The sequence below is a fragment of the Rhinoderma darwinii genome, chromosome 2 (assembly GCF_050947455.1).
Source record: "Rhinoderma darwinii isolate aRhiDar2 chromosome 2, aRhiDar2.hap1, whole genome shotgun sequence".
Taxonomy (NCBI): Eukaryota; Metazoa; Chordata; class Amphibia; order Anura; family Rhinodermatidae; genus Rhinoderma; species Rhinoderma darwinii.
Genome location: NC_134688.1, coordinates 356222824 through 356249155, shown reverse-complemented (window position 1 = coordinate 356249155; position 26332 = coordinate 356222824). Strand labels below are relative to the sequence as shown.

At 44.3% G+C, this 26332-nt stretch overlaps 1 protein-coding gene across 1 annotated transcript in view; it reads right to left on the bottom strand.

Moving 5' to 3' along the window:
- Positions 1–514: 514 nt before the first annotated feature.
- LOC142741342 (uncharacterized) overlaps positions 515–26332 on the bottom strand; it is an 89506-nt gene continuing 63688 nt past the window's right edge. Inside the window, exons 2-4 of the mRNA XM_075850714.1 lie at positions 4753–5327; positions 3192–3359; positions 515–972 (exon numbers count right to left, since the gene is read on the bottom strand). Of these exons, the coding sequence (XP_075706829.1) occupies positions 761–972; positions 3192–3359; positions 4753–5296 (924 nt within the window). The 5' untranslated portion in view covers positions 5297–5327 and the 3' untranslated portion in view covers positions 515–760. The remainder of the gene's footprint in view (positions 973–3191; positions 3360–4752; positions 5328–26332) is intronic.

Genomic DNA, 26332 nt, shown 5'->3' with positions numbered 1-26332 from the left:
CAGCTCCTGTGCCCGCTTCATCCTCAGGGCGTTACTATACGCCCATTTTCGGGAAGGGGTTAATAAAAATAGTGTTTGTTTTTTTTACACCGCTTTCTCTGATCTCCTCACGTATCTCACAGAAGTGAGGAGATCAGAGAAAGTGACAGGAGCTTTCTCCTGCAGAAAACGTCACAGACGGCTGTGATTGGTCAGTCTTCAGAGACTGACCAATCACAGCAATCGTCAGGCATTGGGGACTGCTAATTGGTCCCCAGGCCGGTAGCAGAGACGGTTAGCTGTCAATGACAGCTGCCGCCGCTGTTCTGTCACTATGTGATTTCACATAGTGACAGTTTATTCCTGCACCGTAATAGTACGTCGAAGGTACGCTGGAATAAGCGGCCAGCGACGTACTATTACGTCGAAGGTACGCAAGGGGTTAAGGTCTAAAATAGGCTGGTCATTAAAGGGTTAACACAAACTGGATACATTTTGTTATTGTTTTGATTTGGAATTGAATGTGTAGTATTTCCAGTGCATTTGCATTTAGGCAAATAAAAGTTATTATAATGATTTTGCGCTTTATTTGCTTTTTTAAACCTCACTCCTTTTTTTTTTAACACTACTGTACATTGCTTGTTTACTATAAACATCAACAAGTTAACATCTATGGAGGGTTCATAAAACCGGTGTTTATAAAACAAACAACTTATAAAGGCAATTCATAGAACCTATAAAATAAGAACTTTTGGTTCCATCAGTTGTAGTACATCGTAAGTCAAACATTTCTTCTTATATTATTTCCTGGATCCATGTCCTTATCACCGGGTAAGAACTCAAGTCTAAATTGGCCTGGTCTGCCGCTGAATGAGACATACTCATGCTGAGTATCATCTTCTTCTAAAACTGTCATGTTAGGATTATAAATCCGAGGTGAATCATATAGTCCTCCAGAAATCACAAGGGTATCATCGGGTGGAGAATATCCCTCTGGAGAAACAGAAAAATGGAGAAGTAAGTAAATCATTGGAAGTTTGGTTTAAAGGAACACGATCACCATTTTATGTGCTATGTATACATGTAGTTATAGACATTGTCAGTGACATGTGAACACAGCCTTACTGTCACTGGCTAATTGTCTTGTACTATTCATACCAACATGTTTATCAATTTCTGTATTATAACTATATGATTTTAACAACTATATTAACTACCGTATATGATTTTAACTTTGATACAATCTTTCTAAGGGGCCTTATTAGTGGTTTGTTTTTTTACATGACGGCTGCATATATATATACCTCCTAACAACTTTCTTCCCTTTATGTCCCTTTGAGCGTCACTTCTTCTGCTGTAACTGTTTCACTAATCTTTTTAGCCTTCATAGGCTGGCGGCCATGCATCATGTTGCTATGACAATGTACCCGCTCGCTTTGTTTAGCTGTCTCTTTTCTCCCTGTATAGTGCTGACTATATCAGCAGCTAACACCCTGAGGCCCCATGCACACGAACGTAAAAACGCCCGTAATCACGGGCCGTAATTACGGCCTGTAATTACGGGCCCATAGACTTCTATTGGCCACGGGTACCTTCCCGTATGCGTACAGGAAGGTGCCTGTGCCGTTGAAAAATATAGAACATGTCCTATTTCAGGCCGTAATAACGGCACGGACAGGCCCTTAGAAGTCTATGGGGCTCCCGTAATTACGGGTGACTATGTGTGTGCACCCGTAATTACGGGAGCGTTGCTAGGCGACGTCAGGGCATAGTCACTGTCCAGGGTGCTAAAAGAGTTAAACGATCGGCAGTAACTCTTTCAGCACCATGGGCAATGAGTACCGATCACAATATAGATCAACGTGTAAAAAAAATAGAAGTTCATACTTACCCAGAACTCCCTGCTTCTTCCTCCAGTCCGGCCTCCCGGGATGACGTTTCAGCCCATGTGACCTCTGCAGCCAATCACAGGCTGCAGCGGTCACATGGACTGCCGCGTCATCCAGGGAGGTCGGGCTGGATGTCGAAAGAGGGACGCATCACCAAGACAACGGCCGGGTAAGTATGAATTTCTTTTACTTTTACTACGGAAAGGGCTGCCCCTTCTCTTTATCCTGCACTGAGAGAGAGAAGGGGCTGCCGATTAGTGCAGAGCCTATTTGCAGCGAAAATGTGCCCGTAAATACGGGTGGAATACTGGTGACACCGGACCCGTATTTACGGGCACGGGTCCGTAAATACTGGTGCAATACGGGCCGAATACATGTGACCAAGGACCCGTATTTACGCCAGTATTTACGGGAGGAAAAAAATATGTTTGTGTGCATGAGGCCTAACCCCTGCAAATATTGATGTCCATACTCTCACAGTTCTCCATACTGCCCTCGAGTCGCGGCTTTCAGCATTTTTTTACCATGATCTTTTATGAATTATGTATTTTTATTTATTCATCACTGATAAATTTTATATTGTTTGTATGCTATCATTACTTACATAGAGCATTACAGTGTTTCTATGTAATTCTCTTCATCCCTTATCACAACTGCCTCTTTTGTCTACATTTTGCTCATCTCATTATCATGAATTCATATAAATTTTATGCTAATTATATGTTTTAGTTCTTTCTTTTAATGTGCATCTATAACTTGCACTTTCCTGAAGGAGATACCATTTCAGTTTTGCAACGTGTAGCCATTATCTTTCAGTAAAGTTACTTTAATTGCTCATCCTATCATTTTGGAAGTCTGATGTCTGCAGAGCCCAGCTCTACATTCTTTAAACTGTGTCTGTTGTACTGGTTTTTGTCTCAGTGGTAGCACACTGTATAGCAGAGGGCATGTCTTCTTTGAATTCTGTATTTACATATATGTAAAAAACAATTATTAATTCAAAGAGTAGACCAGAAAGAAGCATACATATAACATAACATATCATTTATATCTTCCCCTGCACCTTTATCATCAGTCACAGGCCATTTTATGTCAGCCTGTAGTTTGGATGTTATTGGCAGACTACAGACTGCCATTAATGTCACCCTGTAATCTGCTGATGTATTTATAGAAACCTGGAGTTAAAATCTGAAACTGAGACACTTCTAAAATGGAGTGAATCCCATGATACATATTATAAAATTACAAGTCATGCAGTGTTCTGAGGTGTTCTTTATATTAGTTTCAAGTATTGGTCTACTTGTATTATATAGCAAGCTTTACCTGATTCAAACACATTTTCATGGAGAGGGTGGTGAGAGTACTGGGATCTTCTTTTTCTATATTTGTTGAAACAGAAAGCCAGAATGGTCAACAGTACCACAACTAAGATAGTGCTAAAGATGGATGTCAAGACCGTCTCTGAGTATTTCAAACCATTTCTGGTTTCATCTAGAAACAAATGATAAATAAAGTTGAAAATATAGTTCACTATAGTTGTTGAAGCTGAACACAATTTTCTTTTTCTTTGACATTTTTATAAAAATTATTCAATTATTTTTATTACATTGCATATATGCTGCTTTTTTTTTTACCTATGTGAGTTGGTAGCTCTAAGCACACTAGTAAAAGGAAACATTAAAAAAGGACATTGAGCTATGTCAGTATACCAAATTAAAACCTTTCAGCACTGCATGTTATACATGTTCGGCAGAGCTGAGAAGTACTTCCTGCGCAATGTTGTAAATGTAAAGAGCAGTGGTACAGTGGGCACCGGAGCTATGCCCTCGCCATCACTCAGCTGGGCCTCACAGGTGAAAACCTACAGTAACAGATGCTTGATAAATTTGGAGCAACTTGCTAGACATGTTAGATAGCCTTATGGTTGGCGTACTTTACATATGTATTTTGTACACACCGTTAATATATTTGGCACATTTTATGACTTTTTTCTTGGTTACTCCCCTTTTTATATACACTTATTAAAACTGTTGAGAAAGGTGCAAAAAGTATATGAGACAAACAATAAATTCAATTGGACCCTGGGCAGTCTGCCCATATATGGTATGTCCCTCAATCGCGTCACAGGGATTCCTGTTATGCGATCCAAGGGGCATCCCCCCATCTCACTTCCTCTTGAATGCTGCAGTCCGCTTTGATCACAGCATTCAGGAGAATAGCGGCGGAGATGAGAGTTTTCCCTGATTTCCGCCGTTATAGAGCGGGGCTGCAGTTGTGAAAATACGCCAATGCGCCATTGCCCTGCTTCTGACATTAAGTGCGCACGTGGTCAGCATGAGGTGATGCGGCCGGCACTGCACTAATAAGCGGCAGCGCAGGCACTCAAGACAGAACATGGGGGTGTTTTGCAGTGCGCCCGCCATGTTCTGTCTTCCGTGCCGCCCGCTCATTAGTGCAGCGCTGGCCACATCGCATCATCCTGACCGCGCGCACATGTCAGGACTCCGGAGTGGGGCAATAGCTGTATCACACTGCCGCAGCCCCACTCTCATACATTCATGTGTTACTATACTTAGCTGTGCGGCCGCACAGCTTCATATCGAAATGCATGAAATAACGGTATCGAACCGTTTGGGGATGCACAGTATTGAAACCGTATCAAAGTTTCGATGCATCGTGCATCCCTAGTCAGCAGCGGTAGTGCATTGCTAAGGGAATAAGTTGTAAACATGGTGTGAAATGGGCCTGGCTGTATTTTGTTTTTGTTGTCATTTCACGAGTACATACAATCACAAAACATGATGGGTAATGGTTTTCAGCTAAGATTTACAGAATCCTCTAAATAAAAAAAATTATAACAATGTAAAAAATTTGGATTGCCTACCAGATACTAAAGTTGTATTTGGTTTCACTGGGAATGTCACGGTTTTATTGTCTTGAGGCGTTGATGTTTTTGGGGTTGGAAGAACTGTAGTTGTGTTGTTGCTTTTAATAACTGTGCTGCTCACATGTCCTGTCTCTGATGAAGCAACAGATGAAGGCAAAGTTGTGGAAGCAATGAACGTGCTGGTCACAGGTCCTGTCTCTGGCACAGCAACAGTAGTGGAAACAGTAGTAGTGGATCCCGGCTCAGGACTTGAACTGTTCTTCACAGGTGTAGGTTTAGTTACAAGTGACCGCTCCGAGGAGTCCACAGCTGTGGTGCTGTCATTGGTGAATTTTGCATTAGAACTTGCCTTCAATATTGTAGAAACTGTAGTTTTCCCTACTGTGATAGCTGTTGTATCAGGAGGAAAATTCTCTGTGCTTATTGAAGCTGAAGCATCAGAATAGGTTGGAGTTATTCCAGTTGTTGTGGCATTAACATTGCAAAATGCAGAAGGGCAAACAATGATGAAAAGAAGCACAGATGTTGTTCTTGAATACATTGTAACTGCCGTGTGTTGGGTCTCTGAACGACTAGAAGTAAATACAAATAAATTAATACATTTTGTACATGTGCATGTATAATGAATTAGTATAAAGACTAAACATCTTTGCAGTGAAAAAAGACCAGATATCTAAAACCTTAAAGAGGCTCTGTCACCAGATTTTGCAGCCCCTATCTGCTATTGCAGCAGATAGGCGCTGCAATGTAGATTACAGTAACGTTTTTATTTTTTAAAAACGAGCATTTTTGGCCAAGTTATGACCATTTTCGTATTTATGCAAATGAGGCTTGCAAAAGTACAACTGGGCGTGTTGAAAAGTAAAAGTACAACTGGGCGTGTATTATGTGCGTACATCGGGGCGTGTTTACTACTTTTACTAGCTGGGCGTTGTGTATAGAAGTGTCATCCACTTCTCTTCACAACGCCCAGCTTCTGGCAGTGCAGCACTGTGACGTCACTCACAGGTCCTGCATCGTGTCGGCACCAGAGGCTACAGATGATTCTGCAGCAGCATCGGCGTTTGCAGGTAAGTCGATGTAGCTACTTACCTGCAAATGCTGATGCTGCTGCAGAATCAAGTGTAGCCTCTGGTGCCGACACGATGCAGGACCTGTGAGTGACGTCACAGATCTGCACTGCCAGAAGCTGGGCGTTGTGAAGAGAAGTGGATGATACTTCTATACACAACGCCCAGCTACCGTGTTTCCCCGAAAGTAAGACAGTGTCTTACTTTCTTTTTATCCCCAAAAGCCCCACTATGTCTTACTTTCGGGGTATGTCTTATATTGTAAAAAAATTGTCGAATTTATTTATTTTTTTTTTTCACAAACTTTATTTAACTGTTTTACATTTTTTTTTTTAGTCCCACCAGGGGACTTCACTATGCGATGTGCCGATCGCATATATAATGCTTTGGTATACTTAGTATACCGAAGCATTATTGCCTGTCAGTGTAAAACTGACAGGCAACCTATTAGGTCATGCCTCCGGCATCGCCTAACAGGCAGATGCTGAAGGCAGACCTGGGGGTCTTTGTTAGACCCCCTGCTGTCATGGAAACCCGACGGCGACCCGCGATTTGTTTGCGGGGGCGCCGATCGGGTGACAGAGGGAGCTCCCCCCTCTGTCAAACACATTAAATGCCGCTGTCACTATTGACAGCGGCATTTAATGGGTTAAACTGCCGGAATCGGCGAGCGCTTCGATTCCGGCAGTTGCAGCAGGAGCAAGTGCAGGGGACGGCGCGGTGACGTATGGAGAGGGGGGCGGCGCGGAAGTGGGCAGGAGGCCGCAATACCCCCGTGTTTCCCCGAAAGTAAGACATATGTCTTACTTTCGGGGTACGGCTTATATTAGCCGACCCCCCTGAAACCCCCGATACGTCTTACAATCGGGGGTGTCTTACTATCGGGGAAACACGGTAGTAATAGTAGTAAACACACCCCGATGTACGCACATAATACACGCCCAGTTGTACTTTTACTTTTCAACACGCCCAGTTGTACTTTTGCAAGCCTCATTTGCATAAATACGAAAATGGTCATAACTTGGCCAAAAATGCTCGTTTTTTAAAAATAAAAACGTTACTGTAATCTACATTGCAGCACCTATCTGCTGCAATAGCAGATAGGGGCTGCAAAATCTGGTGACAGAGCCTCTTTAAGAGTATCTAGATAGTCTTTTTAAAATACAATACAGTACTCCAACTCTCTCTTCCTCTATATATGTACCCATACATATACACAGTTCAGTCATTACAACCAAAACCTGTATAATATTGTGTATTGTGTAGTTCTGATCCATTGAGGATGGACTTCATAAGACATCTGATGTTGTCCTGTGTTACCTAGCACCAAGACATGAGCAGAAGAACCTTTTAAATCCTGCAAATTGCAAAATGGAGCCTCCATAGATAGGACTTGTTTTTCCAACACATCCCACACATGCTTGATCAGATTGAGATCTTGGGATTTTGGAGGCCAAATCAACACCTTGAACTCTTTGTCATGTTCCTCAAACCATTTAGTGAATAATGTTTTTAGTGTGGCATTGCACATTATCCTTCTGAAAGAGACCCCTGCTATTAGGAAATACCATTGCCATGAAGGAGTGTACATGTCCTTTAATTTTTATGTAGATTGAACTTGTTAAAGTTACAATAACATGAATGTCAGGACCCAAGGTTCACCAGCAGAACATTGGCCAGGGCATCACACTGCCTCTGCCAGCTTGCCTTCTTCCACAGTACATATTGGTGCTTTCTCTTTCCCAGGTAAGCAATGCAAACATACACATGATATAAAAGAAAACTCGATACATCAGACCAGCCCGCCATACATTACTTGATGGTCCAGTTTTGATGCTCACATGCCCATTGTAGGTGCTTCTAACAGGGGAAAAGGGTCAGCATGGGCACTCTGACCAGTCTGCGGCCATGTAGCCCCAGATGCTGCAAGCTGTGATGTAGTGTGTGTTCTGTCACCTTTCTAAACAATATATAAGGCAAGAAAACACATATATTAGACTGCACCCCCATTATGAATGAAATTACTTTACTACAACATAAAAAAAATGACAAAGGACAGACAAAGGTTAAAAGCATTTATTTGTATAATGCATAATTTTTACATACATTTAACCTTGTCATAGAGGGTTTCTTGTTTCTTGCAATATTGCAAGTTCATGGTTTATGATGCATGATTGTTCCTCTCCATGAGTGATCGTCCTGACCAGGGGTCGGGATTTGGGTCTGGCACATATTTGTGCATTTTGAAATGCTTTTAACCTTTGTCGTCTGTTTCTTTCTTTTTTGTAATGTTGTAATAAAGTGATTTCATTCATATTGGAGGTGCAGTCTAATATACGTGTTTACATAGTTCTCTGCACATGTTGACTGCCACTCCTTAATATTTATTTGTGGTGCCCACTAAACTTTTATGTTGTTGTTCTGTCACCTTTCTATCATAGCCAATATTAAAGGGGAACCAAACTTTCAGAAAACTTCTGACATATCATAGTGACGTCAGAAGTTTTGATCGGTGGGGGTCTGAGCACTGAAACCCTGACCGATTGCTAAAACAAAGCGGCAGAAGCACATGGGTTAGCGCAGAGCCGCTTCGTTTCTGATCGACTTTTCTTGGAAAGCCAATGTAACGGTGTACGGGCCCAAAGCCAATCAGAAACCAAGAGGCTCAGCGCTCACCCAAGTGCTTCTGCCACTTTGTTTTAGCAACCGGGGGTTTCAGTGCTCAGACCCCCACTGATCAAAACTTCTGACATTTCACTATGACATGTTAGAATTTTTCTGAAAGTTTAGTTATTTTGTTTAACCCCTTAGTGACCAGCCCATTTTAGGCCCTAATGACCAAGCTATTTTATTCGTTTTTCTATAGTCGCATTCAAAGAGCTATAACCTTTTTATTTTTTCGTCTACATAGCTGTATGAGGACTTGTTTTTTGCGGGATTAGTTGTGCTTTTTAATAGCACCATTTTTGGGTACATATAATTTTTATATTAACTTTTATTAACCTTTTTGGGGGGGATTATAAAAAAAACTGAAATTCCGCCATTGTTCTATGCGTTTTTAAATTGACGCCGTTCACTGTGCGATGTAAATAACATGTTACCTTTATTCTATGGGTCGGTACGATTACGGCGATACCACATATGTAGAGGTTTTTTTATGTTTTACGACTTTTGCACTATAAAAACACTTTTGAACTAAAATTATTTGTTTTTGCATCATCGCTTTCCAAGAGATGTAATTTTTTTATTTTTCCATCAATGTAGTGATTTTTTGGGCTTGTTTTCTGCGGGACAAGACGTAGTTTTGAATGGTACTGTTTTGGGGTGCATGGGACTTATTGATTCATTTTTATTATGACTTTTTTGGGGGGCAATGGAAAAAAATTGCAATTTCGCCATGGTTTTTTGCGTTTTTTTTTTACGGTGTTCACTTTGCGGTTTAAATTACATATTAACTTTAATAATGGAGTCATTACGGTCGCGGCGATACCACATATGTGTACTTTTTTTTTTTACACTTTTACTAAATAAAACCACTTTTTATGGAAAAAAATGGTTTTATTTTTTTTTTTACTGTACTTTTTATTAATAATGTTTATTTCACTTTGATGACTTATTTTATTAGTCCCACTAGGGGACTTTACTGTGCGATCTTCCGATCGCTGCTATAATGCTCTGGTATACTTCGTATACCAGAGCATTATTGCCTGTCAGTGTAAATCTGACAGGCAATCTGTTAGGACGTGCCTCCGGCGCGTCCTAACAGGCATATGTCCAGGGCAGACCTGGGGGCTTTTATCACGCCCCCGGCTGCCATGACACCCCATCGGAGACCCGCGATTGCATTCGCGGGCCGCGGATGGGTGACAGAGGGAGCTCACTCCCTCTGTAAACAAAGTTAAATGCCGCGGTCGCTATTGATGGCGGCATTTAACGGGTTAAACGGCCGCGATCGAAGTAAACTTCGATCGCGGGCGTTGGAGCAGGAGCTCAGCTATCAGACAGCAGAGCCCCGGCTCCTGCCTGCACGGGAGACCCGTGCAGGACTTAGACTAGTCTGACGTGAAAAGGCGTCAGCCTAGCCTAAAACCCATTAGTGACCGACGTAAAAAGGCGTATTAGTGGTCACTAAGGGGTTAATAGATGTCAGTTCCAGCTGTAGGACCACACCTATCTCCAGAACGGGGGTCACCAGATCCTACATCCAGGCGGAGAATAAATGGAGAGGTGGCCACGTAGCTCTCTATTTATTAATATAGGAGTAACCGAAACAGCCAAGCCCACTTGCCTGTGAAACAGTAGCGCTTCTGTTGAATAGGACCAGACAGGTTAGCCTTCGCTACCCACATGCATCAAAGAGCCTTGAGCGCCCATGACCCTATCGTTGTTTCCAGGGCCGGCGTCGGCACCCGGCGAACTCGGGCAACTGCACTTGGGGGGAGGGCCACTCGGCTGCCGGGTGCTGATGCTGCCGTCGTCACGGCATCACTGTCCACATATGGACAGTGATGTAAGGAGGAGAGGAGGAGTCCCAGGCAGAGCACTAGTGGCATTGTTGTCAGGAGCAGTGCAGTGTCCCAGGCAGTGGCGTAGCTATAGAGGTCGCAACGGTCACAACTGCGATCGGGCCCCTAAGCCCCCGTTGCCACACAGCGCTGCCACGCTGGTCCCGCTTCCAACTGAATCTGCATATGCAGGATGCACATTCAGTTGGGTTCAATGCTGGAGCCTTGCTCCAGCATTCACTGTGCCACAAGCGGCTCGGCACAGGGAGGCGCGATGTAGTGATGTCATTGCGCCTGTCTGTGCAGAGTGATTCACTGCACAGTGCAGAGGAGGAGAAGGATACTCCACCCATCGTTGGAATAGGTAAGTAATTATATTATTATTTTTCTATTAGGTACATATATATGAGGGCATTATGCTTGCAATGGGAGGGAGGCTCATATGATAGCTGCTGAGGAGGCATACTGTATGGCACAGTTATGGGGGGCATTATACTGTATGGGGGCATTATACTGTATGGGGCAGCTATGGGGGGCATTATACTGTATGGGGCAGCTATGGGGCATTATACTGTATGAGGACATTATACTGTATGGGGGGCATTATACTGTATTTTGGCAGCTATGGAGGGGATTATACGGTATGGGAGCATTATACTGTATGGGGGGGGCAATATACTGTTTGAGGGGCATTATACTGTATGGGGCAGCTATGAGGGCATTATACTGTATGGGGCAGCTATGGGGGCATTATACTGTATGTGGCAGCTATGGGTGGCAATATACTGTGGGGGCAGCTATGGGGCCATTGTACTGTGGTGGTCAACTATGGGGGGGCATTATACTGTGTGGGGGACATTATACTGTGTGGGGGGGAAGCTATTGGGGCATTATACTGTGTGGTGGCATTATACTGTGGGGCAGCTATGCAGGGCATTATACTGTGGGGGCATTCATGGGGTCTGTCGGGCAAGGCAGCATGGCATGGGTGTCCGCATGGGTCTAGTGGTGTTGGGTAGGGGGTCCCAACCTGAATTCTTGCACCAGGGCCCATGAGCCTTTAGCTATGCCCCTGGTCCCAGGCAGAGTGCTAGTAGTGCTCTTCCTGGGACTATGGCTCTGGGGTTTCCTCTGACAACACAGTCCATATATGGACAGTGATGTCAGGGGCTTCTCCTGAAGCGGACTGCCCAGCCAGAGCGTCGACAATGCTCTGTCTGAGGATTCCGCTCCTAGAGGGAAACCCAAAGGTGCTACCTACAGGGGGGCTGTGTGACACTACCAGGGAGGGTGGCTGTGTGGCACTACCAGGGGGGTGGCTGTGTGGCACTACCAGGGAGGGGGGGTTGTGTGGCACTACCAGGGAGGGGGGCTGTGTGGCACTACCAGGGAGGGGGGCTGTGTGGCACTACCAGGGAGGGGGGCTGTGTGGCACTACCTGGGGGAGGCTGTTTGGCACTACCTGGGAGGGGGGCTATGCGGCACTATCTACAGAGAGCACTAAATTTATGGGGGTACAAACTGGGGGCCTAACCTCTATATGGGGGCATAAACAGGGCCTAACATCTATATGGGGGCACAAAGTGACGTTTCTGCCATTTTACTGCTGCCGTGAGTTCCCCCGCAAAGGGGCCTACTAAGTTTGTGTCGTCCAAGGGCCCACATAAACCTGAGCTGGCCCTGGTTGTTTCACTGGTTGTCCTTCTTTGGGCCACTTTTGATAGGTACTGACCACTACATATCGGGAATACCCCACAAAACCTGTTTATGGAGATGCTCTGACCCAGTTGTCTAGCCATCACAATTTGGCCCTTGTCAAAGATGCTCAGATTAACTTCAAGAACTGACTGTTGACTTGCTTAATATATCCCACCCCTTGACCGGAACCATTGTAATAAGATAATTATATCCACTTTTCACCTGTCAGTGGTTTTAATGTTATGATTGAACAGTGTAGAAGTAAAATGGTTGATTTTGCCACCTTGAATTTCTAATCAGTTATGAGTTATCTATGGTTTTATTGCTCTTAAGCCTACCACATTAACCTAAAGCTTTGCCGTAGACAGTAAAATGTGCCTTCAATCCAATTAGCCTTTCAATATTTCTTACTAGTGTGACACCAGTTGTTAATGTGGCATTCACTGCAGGATGGCGAGGAATTTTATACGGGGAAAATCATTACACTCCTAAAGCTGATTAAAAGCTGTAATTTTAGCATTTAATCAGTTAAAACTATTGACTGCAGGATCTGGCACGGGCAGGTGATGGCAAGGACACAGGCATCTATGTTGTATATGTATGGCACAGAGCGGGAAGGTGTTAATGGTCATATTATAAGACATATGCACCCCTATAATAAGAGAAAAATAAAAAATCAGCAGTGCTACATGTGTATACAGTGTATTACTGTTTTATTCATATATTTTTATTAAATATATTATATATATATATATATATATATATATATATATATATATATATATATATATATATATATATATATATATCGTGGTTATAAAAAGTCTACACACCCCTGTTAAAATGCCAGGTTTTTGTCATGTCAAAAAATCAGTACAAGATTAATAATTTCAGAAATTTTTCTACATTTAATGTGACCCATAATCTGTACAATTCCATTGAAAGGCAAACTGAAATAATTTAGAAGGGAAAAATAAAAATAACAAAACTACAATAATGTGGTTGCATAAGTGTGAAAACCCTCTTATAATTGGGGATGTGGTTGTGTTCAGTATTAGCCAATCACATATAAACTCATGTTAAATAGTAGTCAGTACACAGCTGCCATTATTTAAAGTGATTCTTAGTAACCCCATATAAAGTTCAGCTGTTCTATTAGGGTTTTCCTGCCATTTTCTTTGTTGCATGTGACAGCAAAAGCCATGGTCTGTAAGGAGCTTACAACACATTAAAAGGATCTGATTGTTGAAAGGCATCAGTCAGGTGAAGGGTACCAAAGAATTTCCAAGGCATTAGATATACCATGGAACACAGTGAAGATAGTCATCAAAAAGTGGATTACATTTGGCACAACAGTGACATTACCAAGAATTGGACGTCCTTCAAAACTTGATGAAAAGACAAGACCAAAATTGGTTTGGGAGGCTACCAAGAGCCACATTAAAGGAGCTGCAGGACTTTCTGGCACGTACTGGTTGTGTAGTGCATGTGACAACAATCTCCCGTATTCTTCATATGTCTGGGCTGTGGGGTAGGGTGTCAAGACGGAAGCCTTTCTAACAAAGAAAAACATGCAAGCCTGGCTATGTTTTGCAAAGACCTACATCAAGTCTGCCAAAATCATGTGGGAAAACGTGTTATGGTCTGATGAGACCAAAGTTAAACTTTTTGGCCATAATTCCAAAAGGTATGTTTGGCGCAAAGCCAGCACTGCACATCACCAAAAGAACACCATACCCATTATGCTTTGGGGCTGTTTTTCTGCAGCTGGAACTGGGGCTTTAGTCAAGGTGGAGGGAATTATGAACCGTTACATATATCAGTCAATATTGGCACAAAACTTGCAGGCCTCTGCTAAAAAGCTGAAGATGAAGAGGAATTTCACCTTTCAGTATGACAACGACCCAAAGAATACCTCCAAATCAACAAAATAATGGCTTCACCAGAAGCAGATCAAACTTTGGAAAGGCCCAGCCAGAACCCAGATCTCAATCCCATTGAAAATCTGTGGGGCGACCCTAACTGGGCTGTACACAGCAGATGCCCTCGCAACGTGACAGATTTGGAGCACTTTTGCAAGGAAGCGTGGGCAACATTTGCCAAGTCAAGATGTGCCATGCTGATAGACTTCTACCCAAAAAGACTGAATGCTGTCATAAACTCAAAGGGTAATTCAACAAAGTATTAGTTTAAGGGTGTGCACAGGGGCGTAGCTGGGGGGGCAGGCGGGGCATGTGCCCCGGGCGCAACTAAGACAGAAGGTAGGGGGGGCGCCAGGCCGGGTGCACAGGGCCGCACCTACCATTAGGCAGGATGAGCTGCTGGTCTCTGGCGACAGCCTTCAGCATTGTGTGGGGGCGGCAAAAGAGAGGCCACCCACACTCTGCAAGCATTGGACCAGTGTGCTGGAAACGTCACGTGCTGCGTCACGCAGGACTTCTTTCTCTGCCCTGCATGTCCCTTCTCTGCTCCAGCTGTTCTATCATTAGCTGTCAGCAGTCGGGGACAAGCAGGGGGGAGGGGGAGGAAGTCTGCATAGACAGGACAGGCAGAAAGCAGATCAGGGAAGTTCACATCAGGCTTTCCTCCTGTCATATCGGCTGAAGCAGTGATAACAGAGCCTGGTGTGCACTCTGCCTGACCTCCTCTCGGGGCAGTACTGTATCTGCAGGCTCTCTTCCCCTCCTCCTCCCGACTACTGAACTCCAGGCAACCATCACTGCTGATCTATGAAGAGGCTCCAACTACTGGACCAGACTGTCTGCATGTGAAAAGTCCAGCTACCTACAAAAGGTAAGTGTGTGTGTGTGTGTGTGTGTGTGTGTGTGTGTGTGGCGGGTGTGTGTGTCTGTCTGTAATCTATCTATCTATCTAATATATATCTGTCTATCTCATATATACCTATCTATCTCATATCTCTCTGTCTACATCTGCAACAAATGTCAAGTCCCCCAAAAATATCCCAGTATTTTTTCATAGTTTAAAAAAAAAAAAAGACTATACTCGCCTCCCTGGTGCTCCTGTGGCAACATGTCCCTGGTCCTCTGGATGGTCTCTGTACAGCTGGGATCCTGTAATGATATTTCATCATATTTGACCGCTGCAACCAATCACAGGATACCAGCTGTACCGAGACCATCCAGAGGACCAGGGACATGTTGCCACCGGAGTACCAGGGAGGTGAGTATAGTCTTTTTTTTTCTTTTTTATCTCCACTGGTTTCCACAGCACGATTTGGTGCAGATTTTCTGGCAGATTTCCCTGCGAATTCTGGGTTGGATTTGCTGCAGAATTTTCTGCAGCAAATTTGATCCATGTGTACATACCTTAAATGGACACAAGTTACAAATGCTCCAGTAGTATACAGTTTTATGCCACCCAAAAACAGATGCAAACCCCCGCCCCACAAAAAAAAACAACATATACCTCAGCACAGTGTGAAACCGCACAGTAGTCTTTGCATACGTGTATGTGCACACCAACATTTTCTGAAATTCAACAGAGGCGCCATTTAAGTTTTTACCTCAGGTGGCAAAAAAGCTTGAATTGGCCCCTCAGGTGCAGATCCATATATCGGCAGTGACGCCAGGGACCCCTCCTGCAGGAGAGGAATCATACTTCCCGCTGTCCCTGACGGCCGGGGGTATGTCCCGCAGTCAACTGTATCTGCATCCTCAGGACACAGATACAATTGAACTTAATGCTGAAGCATTAGTTAAGAGTGGAGGAGCAGAGGGAGCTGTGCCCAGGGAAGCCCTTGACGTCACTGTCCATATAAGGACAGTGACTTCAGTGGCACCTCTGAAGCGGAATCCCCATTGCAGACGCTCTGACAGGGGATTCCGCTCCAGGAGTAGCCCCTGACGTCACTGTCCATATATGGACAGTAATATCAGTGACTTCTCTGTACATAAATGAACAGTATCAAGTAGGAGTGGAATCCTCGGCCTATGCTCTCGCTGAGCATTCCGCTCCTAGAAGGAGTCTCAATGGCGCAATCTACAGGGGAGAGGGGGTAGCGCTATCTACAGGGGGGTGTGGCACTATCTCCATGGGCACAGTGGCACTATATAGGGGCACTATCTACAGAGGACACTGGCGCTAGCTACATGGGTACTGTCTGTGGGCACTATCTACATGGGTACTGTGGCACTATCTACATGGGCGCTGACACTAGAGGCATCTAAGGGGGCATTGTATGGCATGGGGGCATCTAAGGCAGCTTTATTATGTATTGGGCAGCTATGGTGGCACTATACTGTATGGGGAAGCTATAGGGGCATTATACTGTATGGGGCAACTGTAGGGGCATTCTACTGTATGGAGGCAGCTAAAGGGCATTATACTGTATGGGGGCATTATGCTGTATGGGAGCAGCTATAGGGGCATTATGCTCTATGGGGGAATTTGATTTGGCATTATACTTTATGGGTGCATCTATGGGGGCATTATGCTGTATGGTGACAGCTATGGGGCTTTATACTTTATGGGGGCATTATACTGTGTGGAGGCAGCTAGAGGGCATTATACTGTGTTGCTATGCGCGCCTCATCGGTTCTCCCTCTTTGTGATACTTGAAAATTGGGAGGTATAGATGAATCCCCGGCCAAAGCGTTGCCGATGCTTTTCCCGGGGATTCCATTCCTGGAGAAGCCCCTGATTTCACTATCCATATATGGACAGTGACATCAGGGGCACCTCTAGGAAGCCCCAATGGAGCTATGTACAGGGAGGAGGGGTGTAGTGCTATCTACAGGAGGGTGTGTGGCACTATCTACAGGGGGGGTGTGGCACTATCTACAAGGGGAGGTGTGGCAGTTTCTGAAGGGGGGTTGTGGGGCACTATCTACAAGTGGAGGTGTGTGACACTATCTACAGGGGGCTGTTCATTATGTCACCATATAGTCTCATTAGCCTCAGATATACAATCTGTTTAGTCCGGCACTGGCCTCTTTATTTATTTTATTTTAATTAATTGTTATGTTAACTACTTTATATAACTATATTGCTTGTAAAATGTACAAGCGGTTTTATGCTCGAAAAAAAGTGGAAAAACAAATTACATCTCATTGATTGGTAGAGAAAGAAAATATGGCGAGGGAGAAGAAGAAGTCGGGAAAGTGGTTTGGGGGAGGGCGCTAAACTGAATCTTTGCCCCGGGTGCTGGAGAACCCAGCTACGCCTCTGGGTGTGCATATTTGCAACCACACTAATATTGTTCTTTATTTTTATTTTTCCACCCTAAAAGACTTCAGGGTTTTTTTTCAATACAATTGTACAGATTATGGGTCACATTAAAGGTGGAAAAAGTTCTGAAATGTTTCATCTTGGACTGAATTCGTAACTTGACAAAAACCTGGCATGTTAACAAGGGTGTGTAGACTTTTTATATTCACTATATATATATATATATATATATATATATATATATATATATATATATATATATATATATATATATAGGTAGAGATAAGCAGCACTCTGCGACAGATTCCAACACGGTAATGGGTGCAAGCAGGTAATCCAGATCCGAGGATTATAAAACATAAACGAAAGAACCGTCCAGATTACTTACCCCCCGGCGGCCGCAGCCATGGATCGGTGAGCACTGGCCCGCATCTCCTCCCCAGGAGACGCCAGCGCTCACCTCTGTTCCGGTCCACTGTGTCCCGAAGGGTGCGCACGCATGCACGTGCCCGGCCTTAAAGGGCCAGTGCGCGCCCATGGTAATCATCATCAATTAGCTCATGATCACCCTGGACTATAAGAAGGGCCCTGCCCCTTAGCTCATTGCCTGAGCGTTGTTTGTATTCCCATGTCAGGCTTGCAAATAATCCCTTAGTGTTATCCTGTTCCCGTTGTTACCCGTGCCCTGCTACCTGTATCCCGTGCTATGTCCTTGTTCCTGAGCCTGTTAGTGTTTGGAGCCGTGTCCTACTGCACCTGCTGTCATCTGCCACGTCTGGCGCAACCTGCTGCACCTGCTGTCATCAGCCACATCTGGCGCAACCTGCTGCACCCACCTCCATCCGTGCTAAAGCCTCGGCCAGTGTCTGGACTATTCAGGTACCCTAGAGCGGGACTTTGTATTGATTGGGTGCTCTGTTGCTTGGCCAGCTGCCTCACCGCTACAGCGGTACGGCCTAGTGGGTCCACATACCCACTGATCGTGACAATATGTATATATAATATTTTATGGCACCATACAACTGGGTGCAAAACAGGGTCGAACATAAAGATACAACAACTGTTAACAAGATAAAACCGTTTCAATGTAAAAATAGTGTGGGAAATAGAATCATTTTTCATAAATTAACTGTAATATATTTATCTGTGCGTGTTGTGCTGCACACTGCTACCAGTAGTAAAAAAAAAAATGGAAATTCACAGGCAAATACATTTTCTGTTACAATATGTTTCACAGTGTTTCCTGCTATGTGCAATGTTCTCCTAACAATAACAGAACCTGAGAGCAAAAGCCTTCAGTCAAACTGCCACCCACATTTATCTGCTCGAATTGAAGACATTATGGCAGTAGAACAGTGGCCAGTCCAGATTTACAAAGTATAAAATGCACAGTTGTTGGTTCATACTTGGGCCTATTTCACACGGCAGTATTTTGGTCAGTATTTTGCATCAGTATTTGGCAGCCCAAACCAGTAGTAGAAGCTTCACTGTGTAAGGAAAAGATTTGTACCTCTTCCAAGTTTTGGATACACTTATGGTTTTGGCACACAAATACTAATCCAAAATACTGACCGGCAGGGGCATAGCTAGGGGGGGGCGCTGGGCCGGGCGCAGGTACAGTTGAACTTAATGCTGAAGCAAGGAACAGTAATCTCCCTGCTTCAGCATTAGTTCAGAGCGGAGGAGCAGAGCGAGCTCCTCCACTCACCGAAGACTCCCGGGCACAGCGCTACTTAGAGCGCTGTACCCGGAGAAGCCCTTGACATCACTGTCCATATATGGACAGTGACGTCAGTGGCTCCTTTGAATCTGAATCTCTGTTGCCGACGCTATGGCAGGGGATTCCGCTGCAGGTGTAGCCCCTGACGTTACTGTCCATAAATCTAACGTATGGGCTACTCCTGGAGCGGAGTCCCCTGCCATAGCGTCTGCAACAGGGATTCCGCTTCTGAAGCGGAATCCCCATTGGAATCTCCTGCCATAGCGTCGGCAACGGGGATTCCGCTTCAGAGGAGCCACTGACGTCACTGTCCATATATGGACAGTGACGATAATGGCTCCTCTGAAGCAGAAACCCCGTTGGAATCCCCTGCCATAGCGTAGGCAACGGGGAATATGCTTCAGAGGATCCGCTGAAGTCACTGTCCATATGTGGACAGTGATGTCAGTGGCTCCTCTGAAGCGGAATCCCTGTTGCCAACGCTATGGCAGGGGATTCCGCTCCAGGAGTAGCCCTGACGTTACTGTCCATAAATGTAACGTCAGGGGCTACTCTTGGCCCTAGCCTCGGCAACTGGGATTCTTAAGCGGAAGTGTGGCACTATCTACAAGGGGGCTGTGTGGTACTACAAGGGGGGATGTGGCACTATCTACAAGGGGGTGTGGCACTATCTACAAAGGGGGTGACTATCTATAGAGGGCACTGTGGCACTATCTACAGGGGCGCTGTTTGGGACTATCTACAGGGTGGCTGCATGGCACTATCTACAGCGGGGGCTGTGTGGCAAACCTGGCGAGGGGGAAGGAGATGTCGGGAAAGAGGTGGGGGGGGGGTCGCCAAACTGAATCATTGCCCTGGGTGCTTGAGAAACTAGCTACGTCTCTGCTGACCAGAATACTGCCATGTTAAAGAGGCCTTATATGTCTGAAGAAGCAAAAACACATCTAACAGGCATTCTGAAGATGCTATATATTTCCAACTTTCTTTTAATGGGTATTAAATGTTACATACAGTGTGTATTGTAAATTTCAAGCAGGGTCCTTTCTGTCTTTTGTTTTGTTATTTTTTTTATTTTTGTTTTAAACTCTATGTTTGGGACTCACTAGAATTAAGATATAAAGGGTATGATGTTAATATAGAGAGAAAAGAAAAGTCTAGATAAATGGGTGGATAATCTTTTAAGAGAAGGTTTAGAGGTCTGAATGGATCCTTATTATGGGGAAAGGGTGTATTTTGATAGTTTAAAAAGTATTGGTTCGGTGACAAGAGTCCCATTCCCATATCCCCTTTATAGATTGAAAATTTATAGGATGGAAATTGGTGTTAACGATTCCTTAAGTAAATAGATACACTACATGTCTTGCAATGTATGCTTACCGATTTGTATCTTTAGTAATATTAGAATAAAGAAAAACTATTATTTAAAAAAAAGAAAGGAAGGTTTCCAATTTCCATGAATTGTGATGCACAGCAGAATATGCTAGCGGTATATAAATAAACAATAAAAAAGTATGACTTTCCATTCCAATGGGAGATTATTTAATGCAGTACCAGATTTAAACACAAGGAGTTCCCAAATAGCGGTACTGAGTAGGTAAGGTTTTACAACTACATTCCTCAAGAACCAGAGTTGCAAAGATAAGAATTCATTCTTTGACATGAAACATGTCAGAAAATATAAATATCATAATTATATAATATAAATATCATAATTATATAATATACATATCAGGACAAACTAAGTAAAGGACATGGCAAAAAGGAGAAAGGGTGGGGCCCTTTTATCAGATAAAAAAATAATACATTTAATCACGTTGAATTGTTAGAATTGTATCGCCTTCTGAGTTTTCCCTCTAGTACTCTATACAATCAAATATGAGTTCTTATAGATTGTTCCTAATATGTACAATAGTTTGTAATGGCCTAATGCTCATAACAATTTCAAAGGCTTGCCAATCATTAACTATTTCATTATAAAATGCTTACGTAAAAATGAAGGTTTAACCCAAATAACATAATATACAAAATGTGAAATCTTTCTCAAAGAAGAAATAATCGAAGAATAATAACACGCATGTGCAGAAAAAAATGTGTGTGTATGTTCCCACAGGCAGGAATCTCAAAAAAATGTAGGTAAATCAGTCACAGAAATTATCCGCAAACAGTCCGTTTTTGTTGCGTATATTGCTGCAGAAAAGCAATGTAGCTACGGAAATCATTGCTGATTTTCCACAGGGGTTTTATCTGCGGATTTACTGTGAAGCATTGATTGTAGCAAACTTTGTGTGTATCTGCAAATTTACAGCGATTGTTCCAGCTTTTCTACTACGTAAATGCTGTACAAACTACAAGAAAACTCAACTTGCATATTTTAGTGCGGAATTTATGCTCCCTATTCAAGTCTATGGCCCAAACATGCAGCATCTCCGCACAGAATACACAGCACAAATTGACATGCTGCAAATTTGAAAGCCGCACTGCTGAACACTTTCTGCACAACTTTTCAGCGTTTTTTCCACCAGTGCAGAAATCTTCTCAAATTTGCTGCTACTGTAATTGCTGCAGAATTTCCACATAGAATTCCGGTGTGAAAATTCTGCAGCGTATCCTGTCTGTGGGAACATACCCTAAGGCTATATGTACATGTTGCAGAGTTTGATGCGGGAAAACCGAATTAGAACCGCATATAAACGTTGGTAACACCGCAGGAAAATGATGCACTTAATATTGATGGGTTAGGTGCAGATATTTTATAATTTGCATCATATGCATGTAGCTGAAAAAGAGAAAAAAAGTTCCACCGACTATGTTATATGTATACGATTAGAAGGGACAAATGGGGATCAAAATCCCTATTACTCCAGATTTTGGTCATCTGTTGGCTATAGAGAACGGTTGTTCATATACTTTTCCCACACCAACCATTGGCTGAATGTTCGAAATTGTCTATTTCATCTGACTTTTATCATATGTGTGCGGCTTGCCTAAAGGGGTTTTCTGGAACTTTTTTTTTTTTTTTTTTTAAATCAATGCTCTGTTTTTACTAATTGAAGTAAATTTTAAATTTACCCACGTTTTGGATTGGATTGGCCCTCCCAACAGGAATTCCCGCAGCAGTCACGAGATCATGGAGCTGCTGTTTACTTGCTGTGACTGTGACATTGGCCATATGTATCTGCTGCGAAATGGCACTGCCCCAATGTACGCAATGTCATCAGTCGCCTGGCGTACTTAGATCAGGGCTAGTTTTCCATGCATGCTCAAGAAGACGTGCTGAAGTACACCACACACGTCAGCATCAGTGTTTCGCTCTGTCCTTCCCTCATGCTTTTCACTGCAGCTCTGTGTGTTCAGATGTTGCTTATAAACACAAGCCCAGTACAAGCTCACCAGGATGTCTGCGCACGTTGAGATGTCCCTTTCAGCAACAACAGAATATTTATAAACTACAAGCCAGCAGTAAGAAAAAAAAGATCCTCCGGTTAATTATCGCATGTTCACTGAGCCAAATAAGCATCAGTAAGGGGGAGTATTGAGATGACTTGGTGGCCAATTATGGTTCTTGGACCTTTTATATATGGATCCCAGGCTGCAGGCATTTGCAACAATTATTGTGAGGTAATGGAAAGCACTGGCTTCCTAGTTCCTTGCCCAGTACAATATTAGGCTCTGTTCACACATCACGGTATGCAGCCTGTGTCTGAGGTATACGTCAGTAAGGACATACAGTGGGATACGTGGGAATGTGTGTAAGTGTGGGAAGTTCCTGAGGGAGAGCAGTAAAGGATTTCCCCTCTGGACTCCGAAACCCACTGCAGCACACTGAACGATATTGGGAGTATTATGACGTACTGTTGCTCCCTGGGGGCCAGAACACTCCCCTAACAGCCGCCACTACTCTTAATTCCTCTGCACTTTAGAATCTATAGTGACAGAGAGATGCACCGCATCCATCCAAATTATGTCTATGACATGACTACTGTAGTATGTATGTAGTATGGATTTATGTATAAAGGAAGCTCCAAACAATTGGCAGCAGCTCTGGTTCCATTGTACAAGCAAGGAGGGGGCTGGCCTGGGTTGACAGAGCAGTCGATGGGACGGAGCTATGGGGTTTGGATGGCGGCACGGTGAGTGAGGGAGAGAGAGTAGCATTCAGATCACAGGGAAGCTCCAGTGATAACTTTCCACATATAGACCGTGACGTCAGTGGAGCTTCCCATTGTTAATATTTAACGGAGGCCAGTGACAAATGCTAAACAGTGGCAACTGCCCTCAGAGACTATTATGGCATCCGTTGAACGTATACTTTTTTTTTTTTACTGGATATCGTGGTATGGAATAGCGTAGTCTATTATGCTCATGGCCGGCCTTTGACACGTTCTACCAGTGCGGTCGCACAGGGCGCCAGCCGCCACACTGCAAGGGCGCCAGCGGGTGTGTGTATCCCCACGCCGTTGCAACTACCAGCGGGGATACACATAATAACTGCAGTCGCCTTTCCGCCCGGGCGCTTCTTAACTTAGTGGCCGTCGCTACCGCTGTAGCAGCCATAGCGCCTAGTAGCGGTGACACCGGGCATGAGGGCGGTGGCGCCACTAGCAGCTGCTGCAGCTGCTATAGCGGTAGTGACTGCACTATAGCAGAGCAGGGAGGAATCTACTAGGGCCACTGTAGCTCCCTTAAGGAGCGGAATCCCCATGTGGCCAGGGATTCCGCTCCTGGAGCGCTGCTTGATGTCTCTGTCCATATATGGACAGTGACATCAGGGGAAACTCCTGAAGCGGAATCCCCGGTCACAGTGTGGCACTCCCTACAGGGAGCTGTGTGGCACACTCTACATGGGGCTGTGTGGCGCTCTTTACAGGGGGCTGTGTGGTGCTATCTACAAGGGGGCTGTGTGGCGCTACCTACAAGGGGGCTGTGTGGCGCTACCTACAAGGGGGCTGTCTGGCGCTACCTACAAGGGGGCTTTGTGGTGCTACCCACAAGGGGGCTGTGTGGCGCTATCCACAAGGGGCTGTGTGGCACTACCCACAAGGGGCTGTGTGGCGCTACCTACAAGGGGCTGTGTTAGGGATCTGCCAGGTACTACGTCTAGGTATACTCCTGGGATTAATCAATCCACACCTGAGGCCAGACCTGTTCGACTCACACCATCTCCCACCAACCAGGGTGGCAGGCTCAGGAGTGGGAGAGCCTATCGCGGCCTGGTCAGTCGGAGTTAGCTCCGCCCCCTGTCCTTTATTACCTGCCGTGCTCTCTTCCTCAGTGCTTGTAATTCTTCTGGATTCCTGGCCTCTCTGCTGCTTGCTCCAGCCTGCTTCTGCCGTGCTTCTGCCTTGCTGCAGTTCCGCTTAACCTGCTTTGCTTTGCCCCTGGCTTGCTTCCTTCTCCGTGCTCACTTTGGTATACTCCACTTCATCCTGGTCCTGACTACTCATTCACCGCTCCGTTTCCTCGCGGCGTTCCGTGGCTACTGCCCCTTCCCTTGCGTGTTCCCTGTTTGTTCTCCCGTGCACTTAGACAGCGTAGGGACCGCCGCCCAGTTGTACCCCGTCGCCTAGGGCGGGTCATTGCAAGTAGGCAGGGACAGGGCGGTGGGTAGATTAGGGCTCACTTTCCCTTCACCTCCTTCCTGCCATTACAGGCTGTGTGGCACTACCTACAAGGGGAATCTGTGAGTGGTGGGCTGATGGTCATTTTACTGTGAGTGGTGGGCTGATGGTCATTTTTACTGTGAGGGGGAGCTGATGGTCATTTTACTGTGAGGGGGGGGCTGATGGTCTTCAAGTGGTTTCCGCCTCTGACCTCCAATTGAAATTTATAGGAGGCAAAAAATACCTGCGGCGCTCGTTTGGAACTTTTTTTCCTGCGTCTTTTGCATTCGATTCAACAGCAAACATTAAACTGTGTAGGGGTACTACAGGTGGCATAACATTGTGGGCACAATTAGAGGACAAAATACTGTGTCCTTTGAAGGGGTTGTAATATATTATTAAATATTATTATTATACTGTATGGGGGAATTAAAGGGGCATTATAATTTTTTTATGGGGCATTTTTTTTTTAATGACGGGGTGGGGCGCCGAAAGATAATTTTGCACAGGGCTCCATCTATCCTAGGGCCGGCCCTGACTATGCTATTCTATACCTTTTTTGCGGTATACCAGACAGAGGACAAAAATACACTCTTTTGTCCTCCATCTGGCAATGGAGTCTTATGGACACGTTTAGCGACATTGGGGGTAATTTATCAACATTTCTACGCCAGTTTTCTGGTGTAGAATAGCCGCAAAAGGGCCTAAATTGCGTCTTTTGGTCTTTTTGCGCCAGCCTCGCCACATTTGTGGAAAGGGACGTGGCCTTGGTAAAAGGAGGTGTGTGGTCACCGCTGACCGACAAATTTATTATATTAGATTTCACTCTATGGGGCATAACAAGGTAGAGGACCGCACTGGGCCAATACCTTGCCACTCCCTAAACCGACTAGCCCCTTTTGTTAAACAGGTAATTAAATGACATGTAAAAGTAATTAAAAAAAAATTATACTCACTACTCCTCTTCTCCACTCCAGCTACCTCATCACTCCAGCACCACTCATACAAGGACCTGACACCGGGCAGCGTCAGGACGTTGTATGTGTCGCAGTACTGATGACATTCAAGTGCCGCGTCACATATAAGGGCCTGACGCTGCTCTGAGTCAGGTCCTTAAATGAGCGGCGCTAGAAGGGTGAAGGAGCCAGAGTGAAAAGGAGCACTGAGGTGAGTATGAAAGTGTTTTTTTGGGGAATGTATGGTGCATGGCCTAGCCTAAAGATGCAACACATTTATTAACCCCTTAAAGATTAGGTCAATTTGAGTTTTTTCATTTTCGTTTTTTTCCTCCCTACATTCCAAAAGCCATAACTTTTCTATTTCTTTGTCAACATAGCCATATGTCGGCTTGTTTTTTGCGGGACAAGTTGTAGTTTTTCATGGCACCATTTATTGTACCGCATAATGTACTGGGAATCTGAAACAAAATTATTTGTGGGGTGAAATTGGCAAAAAAACATTGATTACATCATTTTTTGGGGGGTTCGTTTTTATGGCGTCCATCAAGCGGTAAAAACTATATATTCACCTTATTCTACAGGTTCATACGATTATGCCGATACCAAATTTATATGTTTTGTTTTACGTTTTACCACTTTTAAAAAAATAAAACTATTTGCTAAAAAAGAAAAATGTTTTGTGTCGCCACATGCTGAGAGCAATAACTTTTTTATTTTTGCATCAATTTAAAGGCGTGACGACTTAAATTTTGCGAGGCGAGCTGTAGTTTTCACTGATACTATTTTGGGAGTACATGCATCTTTTTGATCACTTTCTATTCCTTTTTTTTTGGAGAGC